Raw genomic sequence first — 26,526 nt, forward strand, 5'->3', positions numbered from 1 at the left:
CACTCATAACGCTACGATTGTATTTCTTAACTCATGTATTAAATATTCAGCCTTAAATAGAACAATTAATTCATTTCCTAGCGGGTAAAATGTCAAGATATTTCTGAACAATATTGTTCAGATTGCACGGCTTATCATATTTGTTTGCTTTGGAAAAAGCAATTATTTCAAATCTTTTGTACTTTATTGATAAAAAATGTCACTTTATTCCGGTCATTTACTCTGCAATAATTTATCTGTTTTGAAGTGGTCTTTGATAGAATCGTTAAATCTAATTAAAAATTTCTAGTTATAAATTTGTTTGTTCAAAACACTAGGTAGAAATCATTCGAGTACTAGTAAAGGGTATTTACAGGGGTGCAATTTTATCAAGTTACCGCCCACGATTAAATTGTAATTTAAACGATAATTGCACACTAAATGTTTGTTAAAATTCAAAGTGAATGTTAAATGATCACTATTTCATTGGCGCACATTTAAATACGTCACTCAGCACTCCAGAGACAAAATACCAGTTTAAGAGGTAGAAATAGATTTGCTGGATTTGTGATTAGATAATAATTTACAGACTTAACATTACTTACAGGAATGAAAAGGTGATTTGTAAACAGCTATATGCATTTATGTTTACAAATGGCATTTCCTTATGAAAACATTCTACTGACATTTAATTATAAAGCTAATAATATTAATTAACATTGTACAAGTTTGTAACGTCGTAATTCATTGGATATTCGTGACGTTTATATTAACTTTATACACACATGCTGTCAATTAATGACGGAATTTCAATATTCTTTGCCAATAAAAAAAGTTAACCTCAGAAGCCTGGGAGTATCGTTTATTACATATTAATAATAAATAATATTCATTAATTACATTTTAAAAGTTATAACTTATTTATAAGACTTTGACTTTTTGATTCCACGTGTGTGCTAGACAGGCATTGCTCCTTTGAAACTGTGGGTGCCCGTTAGTGCCTTTATTAATACCCAAAGGGGCACTAGTAAAACTGGAAAAACATTAAAAAATTAAGCAACGGCAACTGTATTTTTAATTAAACATGACCATGGACTTGAAATATTGTTTTAAAACATCAATAACTTTTAATTCAGGTAATGTAGGTCATATTTGGTAAGGTTTCACGTATTACCAAAACTGTCATGGTCATATGGCGACTTTCCAGTTTTCCTAGTAAGAATGTGCTCCGTGTATATGTGTTCCCTACCCCTTTTAAAAGCGCTGTGTTCTGTAGCATTTCAACTTGATAAAATAATGCTAAAGCAACACTGCACTAATGTTAAACGTTAAGGTCAAACACCCACATTATCAGTTAAAGCAAATTTTCATATCATTATTTTTTTCAGATTTATTCAAAATGACAGAAAATTTGTGTGTACCGTATCCTTTAAAATAACAGTGTATTCCGTACCATTAAAACATAACTTTATGAAAATATGCTAAACATTACTGCATTCACTAGATATATAGGACTTAGTAAATCTATAAGAATTTAGCTTTCTTTTTTCTACGAAGCAGTGAAAAAGAGCTGACGACTTACTAGAAGTCGCATGTGATAAATGAGTGCGTATCGTTCCCCTCAGCCCCAGCTATGAAATAAAACGTACTCGAATGTTCTAAAAACAATTCAGGGGTTTTAAGAATTTTGATTTACAGTGGGTAGCCTATACATAAATAACTACGAGTACTCTACACCTTATCTAATCAACATCGATTAAGCAATAGAAGAGTGATTCATAAAAACATACCTGAATCGGGTAAAAAAACTGTGTGTACCGTTCCCAAAAAGTCAAGTGGAAGAAAGACGGATTTAGTGTTTAGCTTTTTATCTTTCTAACATTGACACTTTTTCATTAATCAAACCTTATCAAACTATACAAATAGCTTTTAAGTTAAAAAGGGTTCCTGTTTACAAGGGACGAAAAAAACCTGACTGCAATACTTTACTGCTAATTGTGTAAACACCATAAAGGTAGTAATAAACATAGAATTATAGGAATGAGAAATACAAAAACTAGAACTGTCACAATAATTAAGTGGCGACTTAGTTTTGTAAAAACTAAAGAAGAAAATTGGCATTATTTAATGAAATTGCATGTCAGAGTTATACAACTTGGCTGATATACCTACACGCGTATTATTCATAAAGCTGTGAAAAGTTTCACAAATGAGTTGCTAATGGAAAGCAGTAAAAAACATATTACCTTAATTCTAAACAAAACAAGCATATGTGATCATTGAATGTAAAAGCTTCAGCTAATTTCAATTAATAGTCAAGCTTAACTGAGAAATCAGCTTTTCTCAAATAGTCAAGATAAAATGATACATCAAATCTTTCTAAATGTTAAACTCAAAGATACTGATAAACACAAACAATATTCCAACAAGAAATGTATCCAAAGGACACAGCATGCCCCTCACACTTATGACAATTGAATATTTCAATTATTTATAATTATAAGTCAGGAGCAATAACTCTAAAAGCCTTGAATTAATCCACATACGACATCCCACATGCACATCTAAAAATGTTAATCAACATTCCTGTGAAGTGTTCTGACTCTAACAAAAGTACTTTTTGAGCAACACGACTGAATATTTTGGAACTTTTGCTCTATATACATATTGCAGAAGTAATCATGGGAAATATTTAACTGATCAATGCATTTATTTTTTCAAACACAACAGAAGTAGCTTTAACACTTTGGTTTAAAAATTAAAAATGAATTCTTCACATATTCTGATTATGCTTCCACCCCAAACATTTCTTGTGTATTTACATATTCTGCATAGGAACATTTGGATCCATTCAAATCAGTGAATTCATTGTTTATTCTCCACGTCGATCTATCAAACAAATTGACATATTATGTGGCCAAAGCAACTGTAACTTTTCTTGAAAAACATCTTTTTTCCTTTCTCAACAATATCATTGACAGTTATGTTTTGGTCAGCTTTGCATAATATTGTTCAAGTTTCACCGACCTTTGCATTTGTAACTACTCTATATGCATTATTTCTGTAATGCTGTCATCCAAACTTAACTTTGAAGTCTGATCGTCGACCTCTCCCACGTCAACGTCTGGTACTATACGCTTGTATGGTGTTTCCCTGAAATCAGAAGTTGGTGTATTAAAGATGAGACGAGTTCAAAATAAAAAGCAAAGAAAGGCCAACTTTGTTTCACATGAAAAAGTGACACACATATAATATATTGGCATTAACTTTTATTTATAACTTAATATATATTATATATTATTTATAATTTATGATTCATTTTTTTATTATTTATTATTAATTTTTTAAAATCTATGTTTTATTACTTTATGATAAAAAGTTATCAATCACTATTTTAATTACTTTAAAATAAAACTTGTCACTGACTATGTGCTAGTGTGAAAGCACTAGTTTTCGTGCGGCCTGAATGAGTAATTCAGAATGGTTCATCAGAATGGAAGGTTTCTAATCAGGGGCAGTACATCAACAACTATTTCATATATATTCAAACGAAGTTTAATCCTTTACAATTTTTTTCATCACATAATTGTCCCTAAAAATATATGTTGATTTTTTCTAAAAAATGGATATTTCAAATTTGGTTATATACTGTATGGCATGGGCCAAATCTATTTCCTCTGTATCCACAGCCTCTGTCTGAAATCATGGAAAATAAAGATCCTTAACAAACCTTTTTGACACAAAGGCTCTGGGACTATTCTGTAAGGTCTATATTTTCAAAAATCATGAATTGTTGATAAATAGTACAATGATTGGTCTTAACTTAATTGGTGTGACAAAGAGGTTTCTTACTAGATAATTTTTTAAGCTTTAACTGAAACAAAGCAAGATTTATAAATAAATGTGAAATACTTCAAATTAACATTCAATATACTGATCACTTTAACAAAAGGGCCATAATGGCCCTGATACTCTCAGCTAAATAAACTCGGTAGTGTGATTTAAACGATGATGCTTCATGCTAAATATCAAAGCTCTAGCCCTTTTGGATTCAGAGAAGATTTTTTTCAACTTTTCCTTAAATAAGTTTATATAAAATATGAGACCATTGGGTGGGGCCAATTTTGACCCCAGACACACTGTTTGAACATTTTCATTGACAACCATAACATGATCCTTAACACAAAGTTTTCCATATATAGTCTATATACGAATATATACTTAGAATAGGAAATCCTTTGGGTTTGGTCAATTTTGACCCAGAGGCACAATTTGAACAATCTTTATAAAAGCCCATAAGACGTACTAAATACAGAATATCTAGGCTATAATCTTAAAATCAAATTCAATCTGTCCATAATGTATGATATGGTAAAAAAGTATTTGCAGATTTGCAAGTAAATGCCGGATGAAGGGCAGCAACTTTTTTTATCTTTTCAGGTTACGTGCCACTATAATAATGACAAACAGAGGTCGCACAATACCCATGACGTAGTAATACAATATTGCAAGTTTCGTTGTTTGCCCTGAATACAGATTATTATAAAAGCCCTTGCATAAGACCTATTAACAATATCACATTACTAAACACTTTGCTCTTTACTTATAATGCTAACCTGTTTATAATAACTAAGGTTGTCTGCTTCTATAATGTCCCTCTTCTTCCCACTTATTTCAAGTGCTAAGTAATAAATATTTATGAATAAGTTATTACTTATAAATTGTAATTAATAAATACCAAGTTTTAATTAATAAATGATACTGCAAGGCTTCCGTACAATTGGACACGTAGTGTTTGTTAAAATTCATATTGAATGTTATTTTATCACCATTTTATTTGTACACACTTTAATACGTCACTCAGCACTCCTGAATGACGGAATTCAACCGCTAGATACGAGTTTAAGATGTAGAAATGAATTGCTGCCTTTGTGATTAAATAATAATTTTCCAAGTTAACATTACTTACAATAATGACAACGGTAATTTGTAAACAGCTTTATATGCATTTATGTTTATTAAATGGCATTTCTATTGACATTTGATGAAAAGGTTTAATGATATAACTCACTTACTTCATACAATTTGTAACCTCGCTAACCATTGGATAATCGTTACGTTTATATAAACTATATATACACATGTTGTGAATTTATGACGTAATTTCAATTTTCTTTTCTAATAGATAAAATCGTTAAGACTCTTGGCTCGGAACAACCGTTTATATAAGGTCATATAACCTGTCAAATGTCTTTACAATTAATCATATAAACGGTCGTTTGCAATTTAACATCGCCTAGCTGCTCGGTCTAAATATGCAAACAACTGTTTATAGAGACCCAAACTGCCAGTTTTCAATCACAACCATTTTCAATTATCCCAAGGAATGTTTTACTTTTGACCTTATTTGTCATGTTGCCGAATTGTAAGCATATCTAATGCTCACTTTGACTACATACAATGTATATTAGCAACAATGTCAAATATGGTGATAAAAAAGCAAAATACCAATATTTGTGTCCAAAATATGTAAGATTTACGTTTTCCACTAATCCTTAATTTTTCCTGTTACAAATCGTAATAGTTTTCTACAAATATTTGATTTACAGACTCTGTTTTTTGTCAGTCTGTAGAAAAAAGATATAATGTTGGGCCACTGTTTCACTATCATGAAGTAAATTACGTATACCACACAACAAAAGTAACGGTATTGATATGCACACATTTTACTGTAGGGTTCTTAATTGGAACTTAATACGCCAGTTAGGTTACAGTAACTTAACCATAGAATAACATACTCTCTGACAATTTTCAGTGTGCTGTCACAAGTTGGGGACATTTAGACTCTAAGACCCTAAAACTCTCACAAGAAATTGTTGTTTTTTGTAATGAAAATTGAGATGTACATCTTTGCTCCCATTGTAACAACTTTACTACTGCAAATATGTATCAAAATTGAAAAATTGCCTTATACTTTGGTTAAAATTGTTTATTACCTTTCATCTGAATTTAAGTTATTCAACATTTCTTCAAAGAAACAGGTGGTTCTATTTTAACTTTTTATGACATTTTTATGTGGTACAGCATATGTTTATGATAACTGATTGATAAGTGGCAGTATGAAAGTAATGGTTTGACTATGATACATATTTATAATTAACGTAAATTAAAAAAAAAAGTTTATGCATATAATAAATAGCTGAAATGATGATATTTGTAGAATTGTCAGGGGAAAATGATTTTTAATAATTTCACTGTCATGCAGTGTTTGCCGGAACATCTGTTAGCTGGTCGGAAAGTGGCAGTACGGGTGATATGTCAACTTGTAATATAAAGGCTTTCTCGGACATTACTCAGTGTGGCGGTTTAGATCATAAATACATTCAATAAAACAGAGGTTACAGCTCAAATAGTGCCTTACATTTATTAATGTTAAGGGATTATACTACTTCAAAACAAAACGCTGAGCACATGAAACTTATATCTAACATAAAAAGTCGTTACTCTTTTTGCGTTTCTGTTTAAGATGTCAAATACTTCATTCCAACGAAATTGCAATGTATAATATTATTGTCCATGTGTTTTGTTGGACAATAAAACCTTTAATGTTTTTATAACACGTATGGACGTGTCATTAAATGCCGTCGAATTATGTGTCATAAAGTAATTTCTACACGTGTAATGTTTATTGTTGATTGTTTTGGTACAAAGGATAAAGTTGAGGGAATAAGGTTCGGTATAGATCCATTGGTTGCGTTAATGGTAGCTATGATTCCTTTAGTAAATACTGGCTGGTGGTGATAAGATTTCGCTTAAGTTATTTGCACTGCAATATTTAGATGCATTTAGTACTTTGTTAGCCCCATTATTACACTATGCCAGGTCATTAGTTTAATAATTTATTTATACAAAACCTTTGTTCAATAAAACTGTCAATAATGAGTCATATTTCTATAGTTATCTAAATATTTTGTTTGTAGAAAATAATTAAAAATGTCGATTCTTTTATTAATAGTACAAAAAACCATGTTTACATTTTATCACATGTCGTTCTTTGATTAAACATGTCCGTTAAATGAACAAAGGATAGGTTGTAATGAAAAACTTGACTATCAATGACATCCTAAACTGGCATGTTATATCCATTGATAGAATCGTCATGAGACTAAATCATATGCTATTTGACATCTTTGACATTATAACAGGGCAACACCAGTACGAATTTATAGATGAACAGGAGAAAGCACATTTCATGGAAACTTTCGTTCTGTTTATTATAACATTGATTTGGTCATAGTTCCACCAAATTGTCTCATTTTTCTCTACAAAATCACAATTTGAAAAGTACTATTTAATGAAAGGAAAGCATAATTTTGGTGGTAGTTGTACCTTTGCGACACGTAATAATGTTATATAGTTAGCGTGCGGCTATATAATCTTCCATTGCAGCTAATATACATTTAAAACTAAAGTGAAGGGCTTACTTGTTATTCATCCACTGGCACTAATGTCTTATTGGTTTTGAACAAATAGATGAACTTTGCATTTTTATAAATGATTGTGATTTGAAGACTAAAATGTCATTCCCTAATGCTTCGAACATTTGTTGTAAGTCTGTTATTTGTAGGACTGCATACAAATATTCCTTTTAACATTTAACTTATTGATTAAAAAACATGTTGTTTGGTCATGTTGCATTACAAATTTTATTGCTATTAAAGTCGATTGGTCTACAAGGTGCGCATTTTTAATAAGTATATTGCTTACCGGTACTGTTTGCCAAGTGGTTATGGCGTCCGCTTTCGGATCGGGAGGTGTAAGGTTCGAGCCTCATGGGGATCGTTAATTGAAGGTTGAATGTTTCTCGTGGGATTCGTTCCGAAATGGCCGTCTCGTGAGCCTCGAGGTAGTTAAAATGAATGATTACCGCCTGGCGCCTGGCATAGTGGTAGGAGTTGGGAGGCACATGGTATGAAAGCAAAAGGTGTCTCATAAGTAAGAAATGGCTGGGTGACACTATAGTTAACAAGACCCTAACCTTTTCTATATTAAATATTAGTAAAAATTATAGAAATGTTAGATATTTTATGAAATATTGCTTGATATAAAAATGTTGATAAAGTTCTTAGTGTTTGCTATTGACATTTTTATGATGAATAATAATATTTTAAAACGACAAATTATTATCTGCTATATAAATACATGCAATATTAGATCATATTTCTCACACTTGCCAACATTATCCATGTGTTGTACTTAATACTTTCAACGTAATCAAGTATTATATAACAGACCTTCTATTTTAGATCAATTCACTTTAATTTTTTTTTGTCTCTAAAAACATCTGTATATAAAGCCATTATTACTGACTTTCAATAACAATTCACATCTTTAACTTACCATTTTAACCATTTTAACAGATATGGAATGATTGTAACTTACAATGGAACGAGACGGAAACAGGAATCAGCAACATGGTGGTACCATTCAAAAATATCTGGGTTCCTGACATAACACTTTATGACAAGTAAGTCTTTGCTAATCTTAAGTTAGGTAATGACACACCATAATAGCTGAACCAAATTCGATCTGTACAAAGCTTTGATACTTTAATATATACAGTTAATTCACACCTTATGAAATGATACAAATGAACCTTCAGCGTTTGAACCACGTGGTGCTTCAATGGAAATTATTATAAGTTTCATAGTCCAAAATATGTTTATCAAAAGCATAGCGTACCCCATCTAGCCTCGTTTTTATTATCAAAGTCCAGATATCCAATTCAAATTACTGTGAAAATGTCCAAAAGATGTTGATGTAAAATACAGAGGTCATCATGCATTGTCAAGTACAAAACTCTTTCTTTTGGAGTTATACACAGCTGAAAATCCTCGTCCAATATAGAATGCCAGGTGTTAGTGGAATCAGATACATATTATTGTCTTTTTACACCTTGGTGTACATAACATCATTATTACCAGAACCTGGAAAATGTACCAGAAGTATGGTACACCCATCAGGAGACATGGCGGAAGCAGACAAATGGTGTCGACTGCAGTTAAAGACCGATTCTTGATTGCCCGTCGAGGACGGTTTGTTAGAGCATCGCATCTTCGTATTGACTGCCCTAATGCTTCTGGGCCAATGTTTGTACTAAGACGGTGCGTGGAAGAATTCCAGAATTGTATTGACTTATCGTGACCGCCAGGCCCGTTTGGACAGAGCAAGGCAGAGTGTTAGGTGGACCATAAAAAATAACTGAAACTGGAGACATGTTCTCGTCACTGAAGTGTTTAGGTTTTACTAACATACATGCGAGAGCCTGGAAAGAAGACGTGGGGAAATGTTTCATGATGGAAATATTTTACGTCTTGACTGACTACTTTGATCATCCGACCTTAATTGGTCACCAAGTGCAACCTAGAAGCATACTTTATGCCATGTTGGTATAAGAATCGCTGAGACCTCTTAAGCCTCATTTGAGAGCCTAAGAAAACGTTGCCTAACAGTTGCCTTTAGCAATGGGTCACATACGCGCAACTGAGTCTAAACTTGTAAACATAAATGAGGTAGTGAATGTTTGGAAGTTGCGTGTTTTAGGGATTTTCCTCTTCTCTAACACATAACTAACAAAAATGAGTAAACATACTAAATTTGGTCCTCCGTCAATTAGATTATACATAAAACTGGTATAAAGAAATCATTTATACGACGGTAATCAAACCATTGCCAAAAATATTCACAATAAAACATTTGGTTATAAGTATGTTACAGTGGAACTTTTTCTTTTACAGCGCACAGAACGAGTTAGGCGGGTTGACTGATTTTCGACCAGACGTTTATCCAGACGGGTCCGTATATTACAATTTTCCAAGCGTCATTAAGAGTCTGTGTAAAGTTGACGTAACATACTTCCCTTTTGACGTTCAACAATGTGAGTATCCGGTCTTCTATTCGTCTGGTACAGTTTCGAGATAATAAAATTTGATTTTATGAACATGAGTAAAACTTGTTGTATGTCTTTTGTAGATGAAAACTATTGAAGAAAGTTCAGTTTTTTGTCTGAAACATCAGACTTAATTTAGTTTAATTTAATGCTACTTTTTGCTTTTCCTTTGTCTTTGCAAATTTAAAACCGACACTGTAATGGCTATGCGACGACTTTTAAATTTTAAGACCCCAAGTACCACTCATTGAATTATTTCAGACACAAGCAGGCACCTTAGTATACCGCCGGCGGTCCATAAGCTAGCTTGATAGCTTCCTCACATGCAGGTATTTAAAGTCTCTGGCAGGATTCGAACCCATAACAGTGATACAATTTCAAATATGACAATTAATATAGTAATATTATTTCAATATTAACACATAAATTGTAGCTATGTATAAAAAGCAACAGTGTCAGACCACATCACTAGAGGGTGGACCCTTCCCAACACCAGACTATAAAAAATATTGTTTTTTCTTCATAAAGATTAGAGACATATTGCTTTGTTTAACTTTAATCATGTGTGACTTTACTGCGTCTGCTCAATACATGTCAATTTTTTTATATGCTCAAGCATGAATCGAAGAACAACATTTTAAAATATACTACAACGATGAATTTTTCAGTTTATGAAAAACTAAACATTGTGACTGAATCATATAACAGTGTGTGTACATATTCTTTACTTAGGTCAAATGAAGTTTGGGTCCTGGTCGTCCCATGGTTATGACGTAAATGTTTCAGAAAGGGTATCAGCCGGTGATATCTCCATGTTTGTAGCTAATGGAGAATGGGAAATAATTGGTGAGTGGGAAAATGAGCCGCGTCATGACAAAACCAACATAGTGCGTTTGCGACCAGCATGGATTCAGACCAGCCTGCGCTTCCGCGCAGTCTGACCAGGATCCATGCTGTTCGCTATCAGTTTATCTACTTGTAATAGGGTTTGTAAGCGAACAGCATGGATCCTGATCAGATTGCATTACGTTGGTTTTGTCGTGACGCGGCTCAAATAAAGTTATTAGATTGAATGTTTACACTTGTTATAAATAATAGACATGAAACAAAACAATCTTATACCAAATAATTGTGTGCGTAACTTGTTAAACAGAGTATTTGCAGAAATGTACATAGACTTTCAAAATGATCCTCTTAATGATTTGCAAATATCAAAATACCTTTTTTTTTTTACCTTTCTTTCTCATTTATTTCCCAACCTCGCTTTATGTTTAAGCCCTCCGTTAGAAACTATATGAAATACTTATTAATGTAACATTTATGTATGAATTGTGGACTGCATGTAATGAAACATGAAAAATGTAAAACTGTAAAAAGTAAATTGATGCATAAACAGGGCTCGGTTGTTGTTAAAGAAATGATAGACATTCTTTTGATTATGTATGATCATGTTTTTATTTTGTGAGAATATTTGATGTAATAAACATGGATTTGTCGAGCAAAGTCTGCACGCTACCATTATATTTGTTAACTGAACGTACTTTAGATAAATTATAATTGTTACGCACATACTTTTAAAACGAATCGTACAAATTGAACCTTAGTTGACCTGTATGTTTGCCTGTTTCAGGACTGCCGTCTATTCGTCACGAGATATATTACGCCTGCTGTTCACAGCCGTACCCGGATGTTACATTCTACATTCAGATTCAAAGGAAACCATTATTCTATTTGTTAAACCTAATTTTCCCGTGCACCCTGATTTCAACAGTTGCCTTCCTTGGGTTTCTGTTACCACCAGATTCCGGGGAGAAAATTTCTCTAGAGATTACAGTGCTGCTGTCATTGGCGGTCTTCTTGCTAGTGGTATCTGAAACAATGCCTCCAGATTCCGAAACCTTCCCTTATATTGGTAAACATTTTTTTACTTTACGATGTTACAAACATATAGCCTACTTTATGTAATCAATTTCAGCGGGCAAAGAACACATGTTGCATATATTGAACGTAATTGCTTTTCGGATTAAAAGTCATTTTTTCGTTTAAAGCCAGGTGATAAGATTGTTTTACATTTCAGTGTAAAATTCACGATATTGTACGATACAAATAGCGCGCATGTTGTAGTTGAAATTAATATACATGTAGATAAATGTCTCAAAATGAATTATAAAAGCTTTCAAGTAGCATACCTCCAAATGAAAAAGAGAAAATCTACTGTTGTACTAACATTATAAAATCTATCTTTCAGGTGTTTATTTCGCTTGTGCTATGTTGTTGGTGTCAATGTCGTGCCTGATGACAGTTACTGTCCTTAACCTGCATTTCAAAGGAAATTTCGGGAAGAAAATGCCTATCTGGGTCCGGAAAGTGTTCTTGCATGGTTTTGGGCGCCTTCTCCACGTAAAGGTTTCGGAGAAAGATAACAGGGTTGTACCAGACGTTCGTAATAACGTTGAGGTATCCTTTTTGTTGAAATAATAGTTTAAGCAGGACCTATAAAATGCTTATTTATGCGTTATAATAACATCAGCCAAAAATACTGAATAAACTTAGAGCCAGAACATGAAATGTTTCGTCCATTGTATGATCAACTTGCCAATTTGCCTATTTCTATCGCTTTATCTAATGTTGTTTTCGCAGAATAATCGAGCTAATGCAGTCTCCCATTTGTCGGCGTCGGCGTCCCTGTGGTTAAGTTTTTGCGTGTAAACTGGTATCTCCATAACTACTGACGGGAACACTTGTTATGCCCCTTTTTCGACTTAGAAATTCTTGGTTAAATTTTCGGTGTGAGCTGGTATCTCCATAACTACTGAAGGGAATGGATTGAAACTTCACACACCTGTTCTCTGTGATTATCTTACATGATTGGCACAAGTCCCATAACTCTGATTTGTGTTTTTGCATAATTATGCGCCTTTTTCGGCTTAGAAATTCTAGGTAAAGTTTTTGCTTGTAAGCTGGTATCTCCAAAACTTCTGAAGGGTTTGTGTCTTTTTTGGAGCAATTTTATGCATTCATAATAATAAAGCGATAATTAACTCGATAAAACATCTTAATAACAAGCCTTTGTACCTTTTCGGACAATTTTATTTATTCATATAGGTAAGCATTATTATACTCAATGAAACACCCTTGTGACAACTTCGAATAGTCGAGTGTTACTGTCCTCCGACAGTTCTTGTTATAACGTACAGTCAGTCATATTTATAACCCATACACTTGTTTAAATACATATTTCAAATACGAACAGAGTGAACGGATTTCATGAACACTCGTGCATAATTATAATCTCATGTAATCTTTATATTAACAGAGATTTCACGAAACCCATGACAACGCTGGCTTCAACGTTCATCCTGAAGACTTCCGGTCCGACATGTCTAATCATGAAAACAACATTAATAAAATACTGAATGACCTGAATGATACGACGGGCAAACCTGTAAATTTACCGCCGGAGTTTGATTACGACACTTCAAACGACATGGTTAGAATATTGAAACAGCAACTGGACTGTCTACACAGTATCAAAGAACACATTGATGAGAAGCGGGAGCTGGAAGATACCATGGAAGATTGGAAGAAACTGGCCCAAGTTGTGGACAGAATTTTCATGGTTTTATTCTTCATGTTCCAGATAATCACTTCATTATTCATACTTTTGAAAATTTCTACAACAGACATTCCCCTAGAAGCGGAATAAAATGCAGGCAAATTTACAATCAAGATAAATTATAAGTAGCAAATGAATGAAAAACGTCACGTATAATGTTTCTTGTCTAAAGATTAAATGTTAAGGTTGAACAAACATGAAATACAACGGACTTTATATTAATAAGGGAAAATGCTCCTATCGATGATAACAGACATGTAGAAGCATGATGTAGCAAATAAATAAGTAACGTCACGTATACCGTTTCTTATTTTAAGATAACAAGCATGAACAGTAAATCTAAAGGTTAAATGTTGAGGTTGAACTAACGTGGGATACAATTTACTTTATTTTAAGGGAAAATACCCTTATCGATGATAAAAAAACATGTTCATCTGGAAAGATGAAGGATTTTGAAGGATATATCTATAAGTGATTTTACATTTCTCGTTGCAATTCCCTCATGCAATTCAGGCAAAGATAACTAAGTGCTAAGTGCTTGTGTCGTGGGTTCAAAATTGCAATCAGTTTGTTTTACTCTGCTGAATATTTGCAGGAATGTCTCTGTTAATATCTGTTTCACGTTACTTATTACATGTAGATAGATAATGTTAGATAGTTTACTTTTTTATTCTCTGTCTCAGAAAATGACCTATATATCTACAAGTGAAAATGTGATAGTGTGATATTCTCAGTCGAGTGCAAGTGTAAGAAATGTGTGCCATAGTGTGGGTTTTTTTACAAACTGAAGCTGCTAGACTGTTTTACCATATCGAGATTCTTTCATCAGCAACGTTCTAGTCAAATTAAATGTGAAAATTTATCAAACAGTTTAAATCTGACCTCCCAATACAAATCATTTCATCTATGAAATACAATATATAGAATCATTCAATTTTGTCATACAGTATGCATGTGCATAGGACAGTGAATGATTGATAATAATAGATTTGGTGCCTTAACGACTGAAATATTAAGTTGTTATATTTAAATATTAATTTACATTTTACAGTGTCCTCATTGTTTCGAGGTTCGTATTTGGACCTAGGCAATAACATTCAGGACAATTTATTTGAACATGCCAGACATTGACATAAATCAACATTTAGCTTGATATAAATTAACAATCATCTCAAAAGTGATAAATGTGCAACTGTTAAAAGTAGGACTATTCTTCTCTACCTTATCTACAGTTCTGTGAAACATCATTCTTTGGTTTCCGGTTGTGTACAGTTGTGTTTTAATCTACTATAAATTTGTAAGAAAATAAAAGTGTTTTTTCAAATCATATAATTAAAATTCAGTAGCATTGTTGTTGTTTTTCTCTGACTGCGCTTTTACGTTGTTTTTTTTTTCTCTCCTTTTTTCTGTTGAATATGTGTTTATACAGTGTTAGTACCAAAATGTTTTTATACGCACAGACAAAAATCAAACAGTATTGAAAATAGGTCGTTGATGCACAAAAACTATTGTCGTATTTGTGTCGATAAAAATAAATGTGTTTCCATGATAAGTTCTGTAAACATAGTGAATTTAAAGGGTGTAGGGTAAAGAAAATCATATAACATAAAACTCATTTTTGACATTTTTAATTGTATGTTGTCGCATAATTTTATAACAAAAATGACAAATTATAAAGTATATCAAATGATAAAATTAAAAACATGATTACATATATAAATCATTAGCACAATGATCATTTAAAATACATGAACAGTATATCTTATGAATATTTAGTTTGGTCAACGGTTTATTGGAATAATAGATATTACATAACTCATAGGCTTTTTTGCAAATGGTAACTATATAAATGTGGTTCACATGAACATTTTTATGAAAAAAAAAATGAAAAGACATCTTTTATTTAATTCTGGTATAGGCTTGTATTATTAAAACATTACACTGAAAATATGAAAATATTTAGTTATTGTACAGGACCATCTGCTTTTTTGTTACTTTTATGGAAATAAGGCATTGTTGACAATTTATTGTATATATGTTATACTTTCTATGTAAAATATAGATATAAGGAGGATCTCTAATTATATAATATTATACTTATATCTTATATTGTTATAACTGAAATATGATGTTGTTCTCTATCATGTCTAAATTATAAAACATGACAAAACATTATACACCATGATGAGATATGATAAAACATGAACAAACATTGTCTAATAATGACAAGTAATATCATATGAATACCTCGATAAGTCCTTATAAACACACATAAATTAGTTACATAGCACTGATTTGAAATACCCAACCCTGGCCCCGCCGCCCCCAACCCTGGCTGTTTCATGAATCATCTTAATCGTCGGGGAAAAAATCAAATTACGATTACTTGCTTATTATAGTTTTGTTGACTTTCTTCATGTTAATACTCTAAAAAAGACAAAAAAGAAAAATGTTTTTCATTAATTCAAGGGAAAAACAATTATCAGATGACGTTATATAAGATGCGTTTAATTATACATGCACCTGTTTCTCAAGCTTTCAAACAGGTTATTGTTTGTTATTGTCATTGTTTTGAAGCAGCACTAAAACAAATAGTTGAATTCACGTTTAAACATAAGAATATAAAAAAGAATAAATATTGCAAATGTCTTGCACAGTAATTGAGACACTTTGGGTGAAAAGAAATGATTCCATTTATATCAAAAATCAAAAATTATTTCAACGATCAATTATCGTATTAATTCATCGTATTAAAGCAAATGATTCTTTATCTAAACCTTGCTCTTCAGAATTTTAATATTCCATTATAAATTTATTTAAATTTTGAACATACAAGCTCTATTGCCAATGTCGGATCCTCTAATAAAATAACCTTATATTACAACCGTTCTGGTGTATATTGTTCCCGCATTTTAAAAAAATCATGGATTTATTCAGCCCTGTTAAAAAACCAGACGGCATCGTCAATATCCACCTCTCCCTCTCTTATAAACCGTGGTCAGCTGAGACTTTGTCCGAACACTTAAGGAGCAGAGAAACAAAATATTTGTTCTTCACTCTATGGTAAAGAAATATCAATACTGTACAAGTATAACTGTTCAAACTCATAATCAATCCTGACACATTCATAATTGCAATACAACGTGTCAAAATATAAACTGTACCTAAGCTATTCACTTACATTCTTGTCAGAACATTATAATTGTTCTACGAATGAAATGAAAACTTCAACAACTATACTGTACACTTGTCAAACATTGATATACAAATTACAAATTGAATACCGTTCTCCGTTAGTTCAAAAGTATTTGAACACACTCATCTCAATATTACATGAAGTTCGGGTTACTTAAATTGGTATCCCTCTGAACAGTGGATAGTATACACTATCCAAAATTAATCATTTTATAACGAAACATATCCTAATACAAAAAGTGTGAAAGAATATCTTTACACTACAAACTCGAGTATAACAACTTCCGCTGTTTCAATTTATAGGATATTGTCTTCAAATCTAGAATATCATACAAGTTAATACTGGTAAACGATTTCTGGTTTGTATATTATCTCAATGAGTGGCCTCTTGGTCTGTCTTTATTTGCACGTTTATGTGAGTCCATCCCGCATGTTTTGCAACATTTTAACGCTATAAATCGTTTATGACACTGTCCCATTCTACGCAATGCACGACATAAGCTATATGAAAAGTCATTATATTCACATCTCAGTGAAAGGGCTGAAAAGAAAAGAAAATTAATTATATTTCATTCTACAAAAACATAATTAATATTGTAAACAGGTAATATAATTATCCTTGCAAGTAAAAAGGTCTATCCGTACATTAAAAATTCGGCATGTAATCAATTAAACTGACCAGACTAAAGTAATGAAAGACAGAGTTTAATACAAAAACAGCTCTTGAAATAACGCTGACAATTATTAAAAGCTAAAACTATATACTTAGCCTAATAAGCTGTTTTTGTTATCGATATATAATTATATATATTTAATTGAATTAACACGTACCGGCGTTATCATTTTTACAAGGATCTGTATTACAATCTTGTTTTTCTTCTGGTTTCTCCGGGTAACTACAGCCATGACTTGGAAGTTGGTTTGTCACGTTCACGCACTGCACGAGACGAAATTGCTCACCGGTATCACATTGCTTGGTACACTGTTTAATACAATGGAAATACATGTATAAAAAATAAAATAAAATAGAAAAGGTGCATAATATAAGCTGTAATTGTATTAAGTTATATCAGCAAAAAAACTGGATTTTCGAGTGTTTGCAACGAAAATGTCATGGTTTCTAAGATACGTTACGTGATTAAAATGACGTCAAACCTATTTAAGTCACAACGTTACGAACCATACGCTTATATAAGAATATAACGCTATATTAACCAGATTCCATTTCATCTTTCCTATCTTTATTAGATACGAAACAAAAAGTAATGTTAATAATGAACTCCAACTGCTGTCGCAGCGGCGGGCCCCCTAGGTGTTATATTTTGTGTCATCTCGATGGAGTATCATAACTGCCTTTAACAGTTACACTCAAGCCAGAATTTATAATCTGTACCGGCAGACCACCTGTATATCTGTATCGATGTTATAACAAATATACACACCTTGCTCCACTGCCCAGACACCCAGATAACACATTTTGGTACATCACACATCTCCTCCTCATCCGGTTTATGTTTGGGATCACATGATCCAGTTTGTGGACATGACACTACACGCGTTCTGATGCTTTTGCCACAAGTCGCTGAACACTTAAATTGACAGATTAAATCTTATATAAAAACGTTCTCACTAATAGTGATCGTCGTTCGGAAAGCGATGTCGCTAAAAAGCCATTAGTTGATATTATGATATGTCTGTAAATAATCATAAGTTAATCATGCGACATGCTGTGTATATTCATGAAGAGTCGAAATCTGGTTTCAATAGTAATAAAATAATGATTTATAAATAATGTTTGTGATTTAAAAGTTTTACACCTTAGACTTGTTAGAGAACCCACAGGAACGATAACACGCTTATAAATGTCGAATTAAACCATTTGAGCCGCCTCATGACAAAACCAACATAATGGGTTTGCGACCAGCATGGATCCAGACCAGCCTGCGCATCCGCGGATCCGGATCCATGCTGTTCGCTTACCGACCCTATAACAAGTAGAGAAACTGATAGCGAACAGCATGGATCCTGGTCTCGATCCATGCTGGTCGCAAACCCATACTGTTGGTTTTGTCATGACGCGGCTCATTTCTATCATTCAGAAATAACCAGAGACAGCAAATTAAGAAAGATCCATTACATAATACATGTACATAGTTACAATGTGTTAAAAAGTAATAAAATCACAAATATGGTACTTGAGGGTAGAATTTGAAACTTTTCAACAATTCTCTTTGTTCAAAGAGAGCAGAAAATCATAAAAATATACCTGTGACCATTCTGAAGATTCCCATTCATGGCAGGTGTCTTTATTACAATCTCCGATTGCATTTGGTTTGGTGTTAATATCACATAAAGTTTGGTCAACATCTTCATTGGATTCAGAATTAATACATTCAACTACCCGTGTTCTAATACCTCCACCACATTGTCGTGAACACTAAAACAAACATAAAATAATATCAAGATCATTAACCTCATTATTATTCATTTAATTATTTATGTTATAATCTTTACTATTATTATAACATCATCGCCATCATCATCATTATGCCCCTTATGGCTGAGGGGTTGCCTTGAAAATAGTTGAGGCTACCGTTTAACTCTGCGTAATCATAAGAGGTGATAAATGGGTTCGAAAAACTGGAATTTATGCATCTCTTAGCTCCAGCAGTGAGATGGTGCTGACCTCAGGTGTTGCTTTGAAGTTAGTACCACCCCAGGTTAGCCAAAATCATCTTCCTGTTTTAACGCCATATGAGCTAAATTGATATCGGTGACATAATGCAATGTGAAAAATATCATTTAAAGTGAAACAATGTCCTTAGATAAAATAATTTGTTTTGTTGATTTTAAGGATTATTCATTTATCATATACAAGAATTACTCGGTTCAATCACAAAGGGCAAAATAAAAGCCAAGTCAGTAAATAATATACCTCGGTCCAATCAAGTGGGTTCCATTTGTATTGAGTTGCTTGATTTGTATTTATAACTCTCGGTAAGAATGGACCGTTGTCAGTCATCTTTGATAGTCTTAATGAATCACCTTCACTTAATGTGATGTTCTGATTCTCGTTCTTAGTGTCTGTGAAATTGATATGAACGTCTGGAATACTAGGCATGTTTATTTTTGCTAGATTTTCACTACCAATATTGTATACAGTATTGGTCTTCTGAATATTGTCTTCACCTGGAAGCTCTGAAATATCTTCCTCTGTCGCTAAATTTTCAATAGTTTGTGATCCTTTTAAACTAATATCTTCGGGAATAATATTACCTTTATCTAAATCAGTTGTTTCATGTAAATCAAAATTAATATCTGTATTTAAAGTTGATTTATCCATCGTAATTGGCAGCGGTCCTTTTCCTGGAAGTGGTGGCAAACTATCAAAGCTTGGTAAATTACTTAATTTTGGTAATTTATCGAATTCTGCAGAATTTATTGGTGGTAATTCATCTAAATTTGGTAAAGGAGGAAGATCTTTCATATTGGGAAGAGATGGTAGTTCTTTATTATTTGGTAGCAGTGGTAAGTTATCCAAATTGGTCAAAGGCGGTAACTCGTATTTTTTATTTGACAGTTTTGATAGTTTTGAAATATCCTTTGCAGGGTTAAAGTCATCCACTGTTGAACTTGAGTATTCATTTTCTTCCGTATCTTTTGTATCAATTTCTGTTTCGGTTTCAAGGTTCTTGTCACTTGTTTTGTTTTTTAGATTGTCTACAGAATTAACAAGGGTTTCTTGATTTGGATTTGGTATATCATTACTTTGTGGGAACATGTCGGTTTCTTCCTCAGTATTTCCATGATGATGCCTATGTTGGTGTGAATGTTGAGTATCATCTTTGTCAATATTGTCTTTACTAGATTCTTGGCTTTCCAAATCTGATTTTATGAAATCATTGTTTTGAGATGTTTCCATTTCAGTTTCAATAAAATCATGGTGTTCTTCTGACTCTAAATTTTGAGATGTTAAATCATGCATTGGGATTATCTTGTCTGTACTGGTAGGCACAACCTTATTTTCTATAATTTCTTCTCCATGTTCCTTTTGATTTGGTATACTTTCTGTTGATTTTAAAGAACTATCTGTAACTATCTCTGCATTCTCGTTTGCTGTAACTATCTTTTCGTGGTTTTCATTTAATGTACTTGTAGGTGACGTCGTTGTTGTTGAAGGATCTGAACATGGAATGACGTTGCAAAGTTGTTGAGATGTAGGTTTTTTGGAATTATCACAAAATTCAGCACCTTGACATATAACCTGTCTTGTCTGTATACCATCACCGCAACTTCTTGTACACTGCATAAGAGAAGACAATGAAATTTTATCTTTATATTCGGTTAATCCTTTTCGTACAGATTAAATCAAACCTTTTTTAAGTTATTGGTTAAACGCCGTCAATATCGTTTGCATATATGACAAATCATGTACGCCTATTGCATATAACGTTTCATACAGAGAACAGTATATTTTAAAAATGCCATTTTATTTTGTAACGAAAGCTTTAAATGCTAAACTACAGATTTTGAAAATCTTCATTCATTACGATTGATACCTTTTAATCTGTGCTACAAGTTTTTATATATATTCAAGCTAATTTCAAATAAACATACAGTTGTCCATTCAGAGGCAACATATTCTCCACAAGGCTGTTCACTACATGGCATCTCAGATAACGGTATTGCATTCTTCTCACAGCCAATGTTTATATCCTTACACTGTACCTTCCTGTATTTCTGGCCGCATGGATTTCCGTTGCACTGAAATTAAATTACCTCGGCTATAATGTAAAACTATTTACAATGATATACGATGCAATTACTTTGTATTTTTTCTTAACATTTTGTGCGGTGAATATTGATTTAAATGGAGATAAATAAATTGTGCTTTAGACTAATCGTCACTATTTGTTGCCTAAATTAGAATTTGATATTCCCTAAAATATTTTTATGTAAGAACTTTAAGTAGAAACATTAAAAATACTAAAATCAGACATTTACTTTTTACGTATGAACAATCCTTGTGAGTAATATGAAAACAGTGATAAAATATCGACTGTCTTCTTGTTTTTTTATCATTTCATGCAGAATTTTGTTTTGTTGTTAGCTTATACTTACAAAGAATCTAGCTAAGCGAGGGTTATATTTCAAACGACCTTTTTATATAAAAAAATGTAATACACATTAATTGCATATTTTCTTCTGTAATAATGCATAATAGTTGTCTTTCATTATAGTACTAATGAGTTTATAAATTTACTGCTATGCTAATCCCGAAAAAGATAATTATTTCACTTTTAAAAGGAGTAACAAAATAGGAATTATGAACTGACTAACATCTGAAACATTTTTGACTTACGCTTGACCACTCGCCTACAGTCCAAGTACTATTTCCGGGACAGGGATCTTTCCTGTGACACGCCTCCGTTTCGGCGGGCTTGTCGTCTGCTGCACAAGCATCATCATCAAGTGCTATTTGTTCATCCGGTCCCAGACTTCGTACACAAATTACCGTACGGTGATGTACACCATTGTTACCACAAGTTACAGAGCAGTGTTGCCAGGGACCTGACCACCATCTACAATTATACGTAAGTAGAATAGTTTTTGCTTATATTTCTAATTCTTTTTTTTTCTGTGTTTTTATTTATTTAAAAGCGTGTACAATGTCGTTGGATTCAGCATTCTGTCATTTATGTGTGTAGGAATAAAATTATGATAAGTCAATCCTGGTCAGTTAAATCTCAAATGTTATACAACAAAAGTAACTAATAATCATATCATTACATTATAGAACCTTATATTTTGCATACCTGCATGGTTGTAAAACATTGTAAGGGAGGTAAATAATCTAACAACTTCTTAAACACTCTCCCTTACTTACTCCCCTTTAACAATGAACCGTGAGCCTATCATGATATGTCGGATAGCTATGATAAGAGGAACTTTTAGATGACTATATCTACCTGGCAGGACATATTAGAGGTAATATTAAGATGATTATATTTACCTGGCAGGACATATAAGAGGTAATATTAAGATGATTATATCTACCTGGCTGGACATAAATGTTCGTTACACACTCTCTGTATATCGTCTGGTTTGGTTGAAACATTACAATATTTATCGTCTACAACACCTGCCTCCAATTCTACACAAAATACTTCTGATCTCTGACTTCCTGCAGAAATAAAATATTTATTTCTTAATAAAATATGTGATTATTTATTGAAAAAATATCTTTTTTTTTATTTGAATTACCTAAATCATTTTTTGTTTTTACCTGTTCCGAACACAAAACACTTTAATAAAGCTGACTATGGCGATGGATATTAAATAAAAAGAGAAAGCAAACTCGACGTTTTACTATGATTATAAAAGGTCTTAAAAAATGAAATTTACAAATCTACATTGAATATTTTACTTTTAAGTAATTTTACGCTGATTAGACTGTATGTATGTATTACTAGTATTATGTAGGAAAAACTAGCTTACAAGTTCGGCAATATGAAGTACATTTCGCTTTTTCTATGATCTTTCTAAGATTGACTAAAGGCCTCAACAGACGGTAGGATTTAGTTGTACAGCACTAATTAGAGATAAGATGTACAATTTTCAAAGCTATACAGCACTTGCATTCAGACGGTAATTCTTCACTGTAGGAATCATCTGAGGTTTCCCTAAAAAGGATCCCTTTACATTCATCCTTTACATACTTTACTCACTAAATACTTTTTTCGCCATGAGTAATGATTGAGTGCCTTAAGCGGTTTGTCTTAAGGCCTCAACAGACGGTAGGATTTTGAAGTACAACACCAATTAAAACTAAGATGTACAACAAGCAAATCTTAATGTGTGAAGGTTACTATTTCTTGATTTCGGAAACCTAAAGTCTAGATGTAAAGGATAGGACATGTTCTATTTTGAAAATCTTGTCGTACAGATTTCTACAGACCTCCCGCAATGACAAGTAACAGATTACCAAATTATCTCCTGATAATGGGTGTAATGAATGAAATTCCAGAACAATTAGGGCTAAAAGGTATACATAGTAGTAAGATGGGTGTAAAAATGATGTTGAAAAACTCTTCAAGGGCCCAAAGTTGTGGTATGTTCGAATCCCAAATTGTCCCGAAAATGATTATGTCACGGTATTGAACTGTTCTCTAATCAGGGGAGGTATTTTGTAGTTGGCCGGATATCTCAGTCAGTAGAACCACAGTATGGTATTCCGAGGGTCCCAGGTTTGAGTCTCGGCCAGGTTGCACATTAAAAAAAATTAAATTAAATTATTTTTTTTTAAAACAAATGGAGGTGTTTCAATCATTATTATGGAGAAAAAAAAATATTTAGTGAGTAAAGTATGTAAGGGATCAATTGGGAGGGAACTTTTTTAGTTTTTAGGGAAACCTCAGATGATTCCTACAATGCAGAACTACTGTCTGAATGCATGTGTTGTATTGCTTTGACAATTGTACTCTTATCTCTAATTAGTGCTGTACAACATAATCCTACCGTCTGTTGACGCCTTAAGATTGAATAAGCGGTTTAGAATTCGAGTAAGCGGTTACTTGACCAGGGTCTACAGAAAATATTGTCCTTATAGGTATTAGTTGTTAAAAGAGTCGAACATTTGCCGAACGTTAACGAAGGTTAAGCATGAATCATATCCCTTAAACCACAAAGATATTTCCCATATGTTTCTGACTCATTCTTGAGTATGTTCGTACTGTACTCAATCTGAATTGTATGACGTAAGTATGCTAATCCAGATAAATCTGTAATAGGGGCGGTGCATTTTAAGGATTAAATCTGTAAGATCACGTATATCATCAAAGGTGCATCTTTGATTTTACTATTGATATATGTAAAGGAAATTATTCACGTTACAAGTTTTGAACATCTGTGTTAAAACTTTGCATATTTTGTAATGACAATGATGTGAAATTCGCACTATGAACAATCTTTGAATTCTTCTCTAATTCTTTTGATATTTTAAACTTGACTAATACATGTGAAGATTACGAGTTATTGTGTAAAAATCTCCTATTGTTAACACATTATTTTTAAAGGGGGTTAAAAATAAAATTAATAATAATTAGATTTAGATGAATAAGATTCGAATAAGATTTTGGAAAAAGATCGGTTTTAAACATGTATGTCACACCCGATTTAAATCACAAAACACTACTGTTCATAAAAGCAAAACAACACACACATATAAGTAACTAAAAACCCTCCGACGATTTTTTAAAACAAAAATGAAGAAAATATCCAAGACAAGCATATTGATCTTCTGAAACGTGCCGATATGTTTTTTTAAAACATATTATAAACAACATTTAAGGTTATAAAGGCAATACGCACCTCCTCCACAAGACGAGGTGCAGTGTGTCCACGGTTGGTGGTGCCAGTGAAACTCCGGCTTTCTTGGCTCAGTGACATTGTCCTTTGGAACAGTATACTCGAACACAACACCGGGATTATCTGACTGTAACAGCAGCTAAAAATATTTATTCAAATGTTTAAAATAAAGTTTTTTTTTTGATGATATCAGTTCACTTATAGGGACTAAGGAATGTAGGTAACAGAAAATGGATAATGCAGATATCATGGCAAAGTCGAAAAACTTTCTGTTTCAAATTGTTTCACATTTACCATCATAATTGCTGTTTCTGCGATAGGCAAAAGAGAAAAATACCCATATTGAACTTTATTTCCAAAATGAAATTAATTGTTTTGTGTTGGTTATTTTTTTATTTATTTTTTTTTTCGTTTTATTATTATTGTTTATTTTATGAAAAAAGCATGAATCTAGGGGCCGCTGCTTTAACTTTCGAAGAAGAAATATACGGTGATAAAATATTTCCGTTGTAATTATCGCAGGAGAAATTAATCATACATTTTATGCAGAAGTTTTATATATCAGCAAATCAAAACAATAAAATATGCAATAATTGATAACACAAAAACATACTTGCTATAAACCAGACATAATTAGGAATAAATTCTATAAATCTCTATCACTGGACAAAAATTCAACCTTATAGTCGTTACCTTATAGCGAGATATTCAATAAATTTTGATAAAACTGCAATTTAATGAGAACATCTCGTTTAGTTAAAATTACAAAAGTAATCTTCTCCAATAAATCTGGTATTGAAATTGCAAATTATGAAAGTTGATACTTTTCCGAAAATTTAAAGGCATTTCGATAAGTTACAAAAATAATGAGTATCTAATACGTACGATTTGTGTATTTTATCTTGATTTATTATTTAAAAGGACGAATTTGCGACGACATATAATAAATAGACATTAGAATTTTTAAAAATGAGTACAAAATTACCTTTGTCTTATATTGCCTAAAACAAAAAAGGAATTTTGTGTTCGAGCCCCGTTTTAGATTCACTTCCAAGTTCTTTCATAATTCAAATGACCAGTAATCCTTTAACACAATCGAGGTATAATCGATATGTTTGAACTATACTAATAAAGAAGTAAAACTTTTAAAAGATATAGATAATACTTGGTTAGAAAAAGTAGAGCATGAATATTAACAGTAATGTTATACCATCACGTGCAACGGTTCCTTCAAAGGTCCTGTAGCTACGACTGACTCCTTGTTACCTTCACGCTTATATTGAACAGTGGTACCAGCAGCTTTATAATCACCACTCCATTGTATAAACCAATGTCCGTTCAGGTAATATTCACCTTGAAATACAAAATAATAATTCTTGCAGATGAGATAAATTTATAACTATAACAATTGTATGCTGCA

The 26,526-nt window shown here is 32.4% G+C and overlaps 2 protein-coding genes across 4 annotated transcripts in view; one reads left to right on the forward strand and one right to left on the reverse strand.

The window, feature by feature from the left end:
- Window positions 1-15,029, forward strand: part of LOC132754562 (neuronal acetylcholine receptor subunit alpha-10-like) — a 60,824-nt gene extending 45,795 nt beyond the window's left edge. Inside the window, exons 4-9 of the mRNA XM_060745212.1 lie at window positions 8,400-8,506; window positions 9,777-9,916; window positions 10,661-10,774; window positions 11,559-11,840; window positions 12,177-12,385; window positions 13,245-15,029. Of these exons, the coding sequence (XP_060601195.1) occupies window positions 8,400-8,506; window positions 9,777-9,916; window positions 10,661-10,774; window positions 11,559-11,840; window positions 12,177-12,385; window positions 13,245-13,634 (1,242 nt within the window). The 3' untranslated portion in view covers window positions 13,635-15,029. The remainder of the gene's footprint in view (window positions 1-8,399; window positions 8,507-9,776; window positions 9,917-10,660; window positions 10,775-11,558; window positions 11,841-12,176; window positions 12,386-13,244) is intronic.
- A 127-nt stretch (window positions 15,030-15,156) lies between these two features.
- LOC132754543 (A disintegrin and metalloproteinase with thrombospondin motifs 7-like) overlaps window positions 15,157-26,526 on the reverse strand; it is a 113,606-nt gene continuing 102,236 nt past the window's right edge. For all 3 annotated transcript variants that reach the window (XM_060745190.1, XM_060745198.1, XM_060745186.1), the window contains 10 exons: window positions 26,317-26,459; window positions 25,110-25,245; window positions 22,797-22,923; window positions 22,102-22,321; window positions 21,357-21,503; window positions 19,675-21,042; window positions 19,006-19,176; window positions 18,182-18,328; window positions 17,571-17,721; window positions 15,157-17,280 (listed from right to left, as the gene is read on the reverse strand). In XM_060745190.1, coding sequence (XP_060601173.1) covers window positions 17,108-17,280; window positions 17,571-17,721; window positions 18,182-18,328; window positions 19,006-19,176; window positions 19,675-21,042; window positions 21,357-21,503; window positions 22,102-22,321; window positions 22,797-22,923; window positions 25,110-25,245; window positions 26,317-26,459 — 2,783 coding nt within the window. In that variant the 3' untranslated portion in view covers window positions 15,157-17,107. The remainder of the gene's footprint in view (window positions 17,281-17,570; window positions 17,722-18,181; window positions 18,329-19,005; window positions 19,177-19,674; window positions 21,043-21,356; window positions 21,504-22,101; window positions 22,322-22,796; window positions 22,924-25,109; window positions 25,246-26,316; window positions 26,460-26,526) is intronic.

This window comes from Ruditapes philippinarum, unplaced genomic scaffold (assembly GCF_026571515.1).
Source record: "Ruditapes philippinarum isolate M1 unplaced genomic scaffold, ASM2657151v2 ctg134_1_1_1_1, whole genome shotgun sequence".
NCBI classification, from domain to species: Eukaryota; Metazoa; Mollusca; class Bivalvia; order Venerida; family Veneridae; genus Ruditapes; species Ruditapes philippinarum.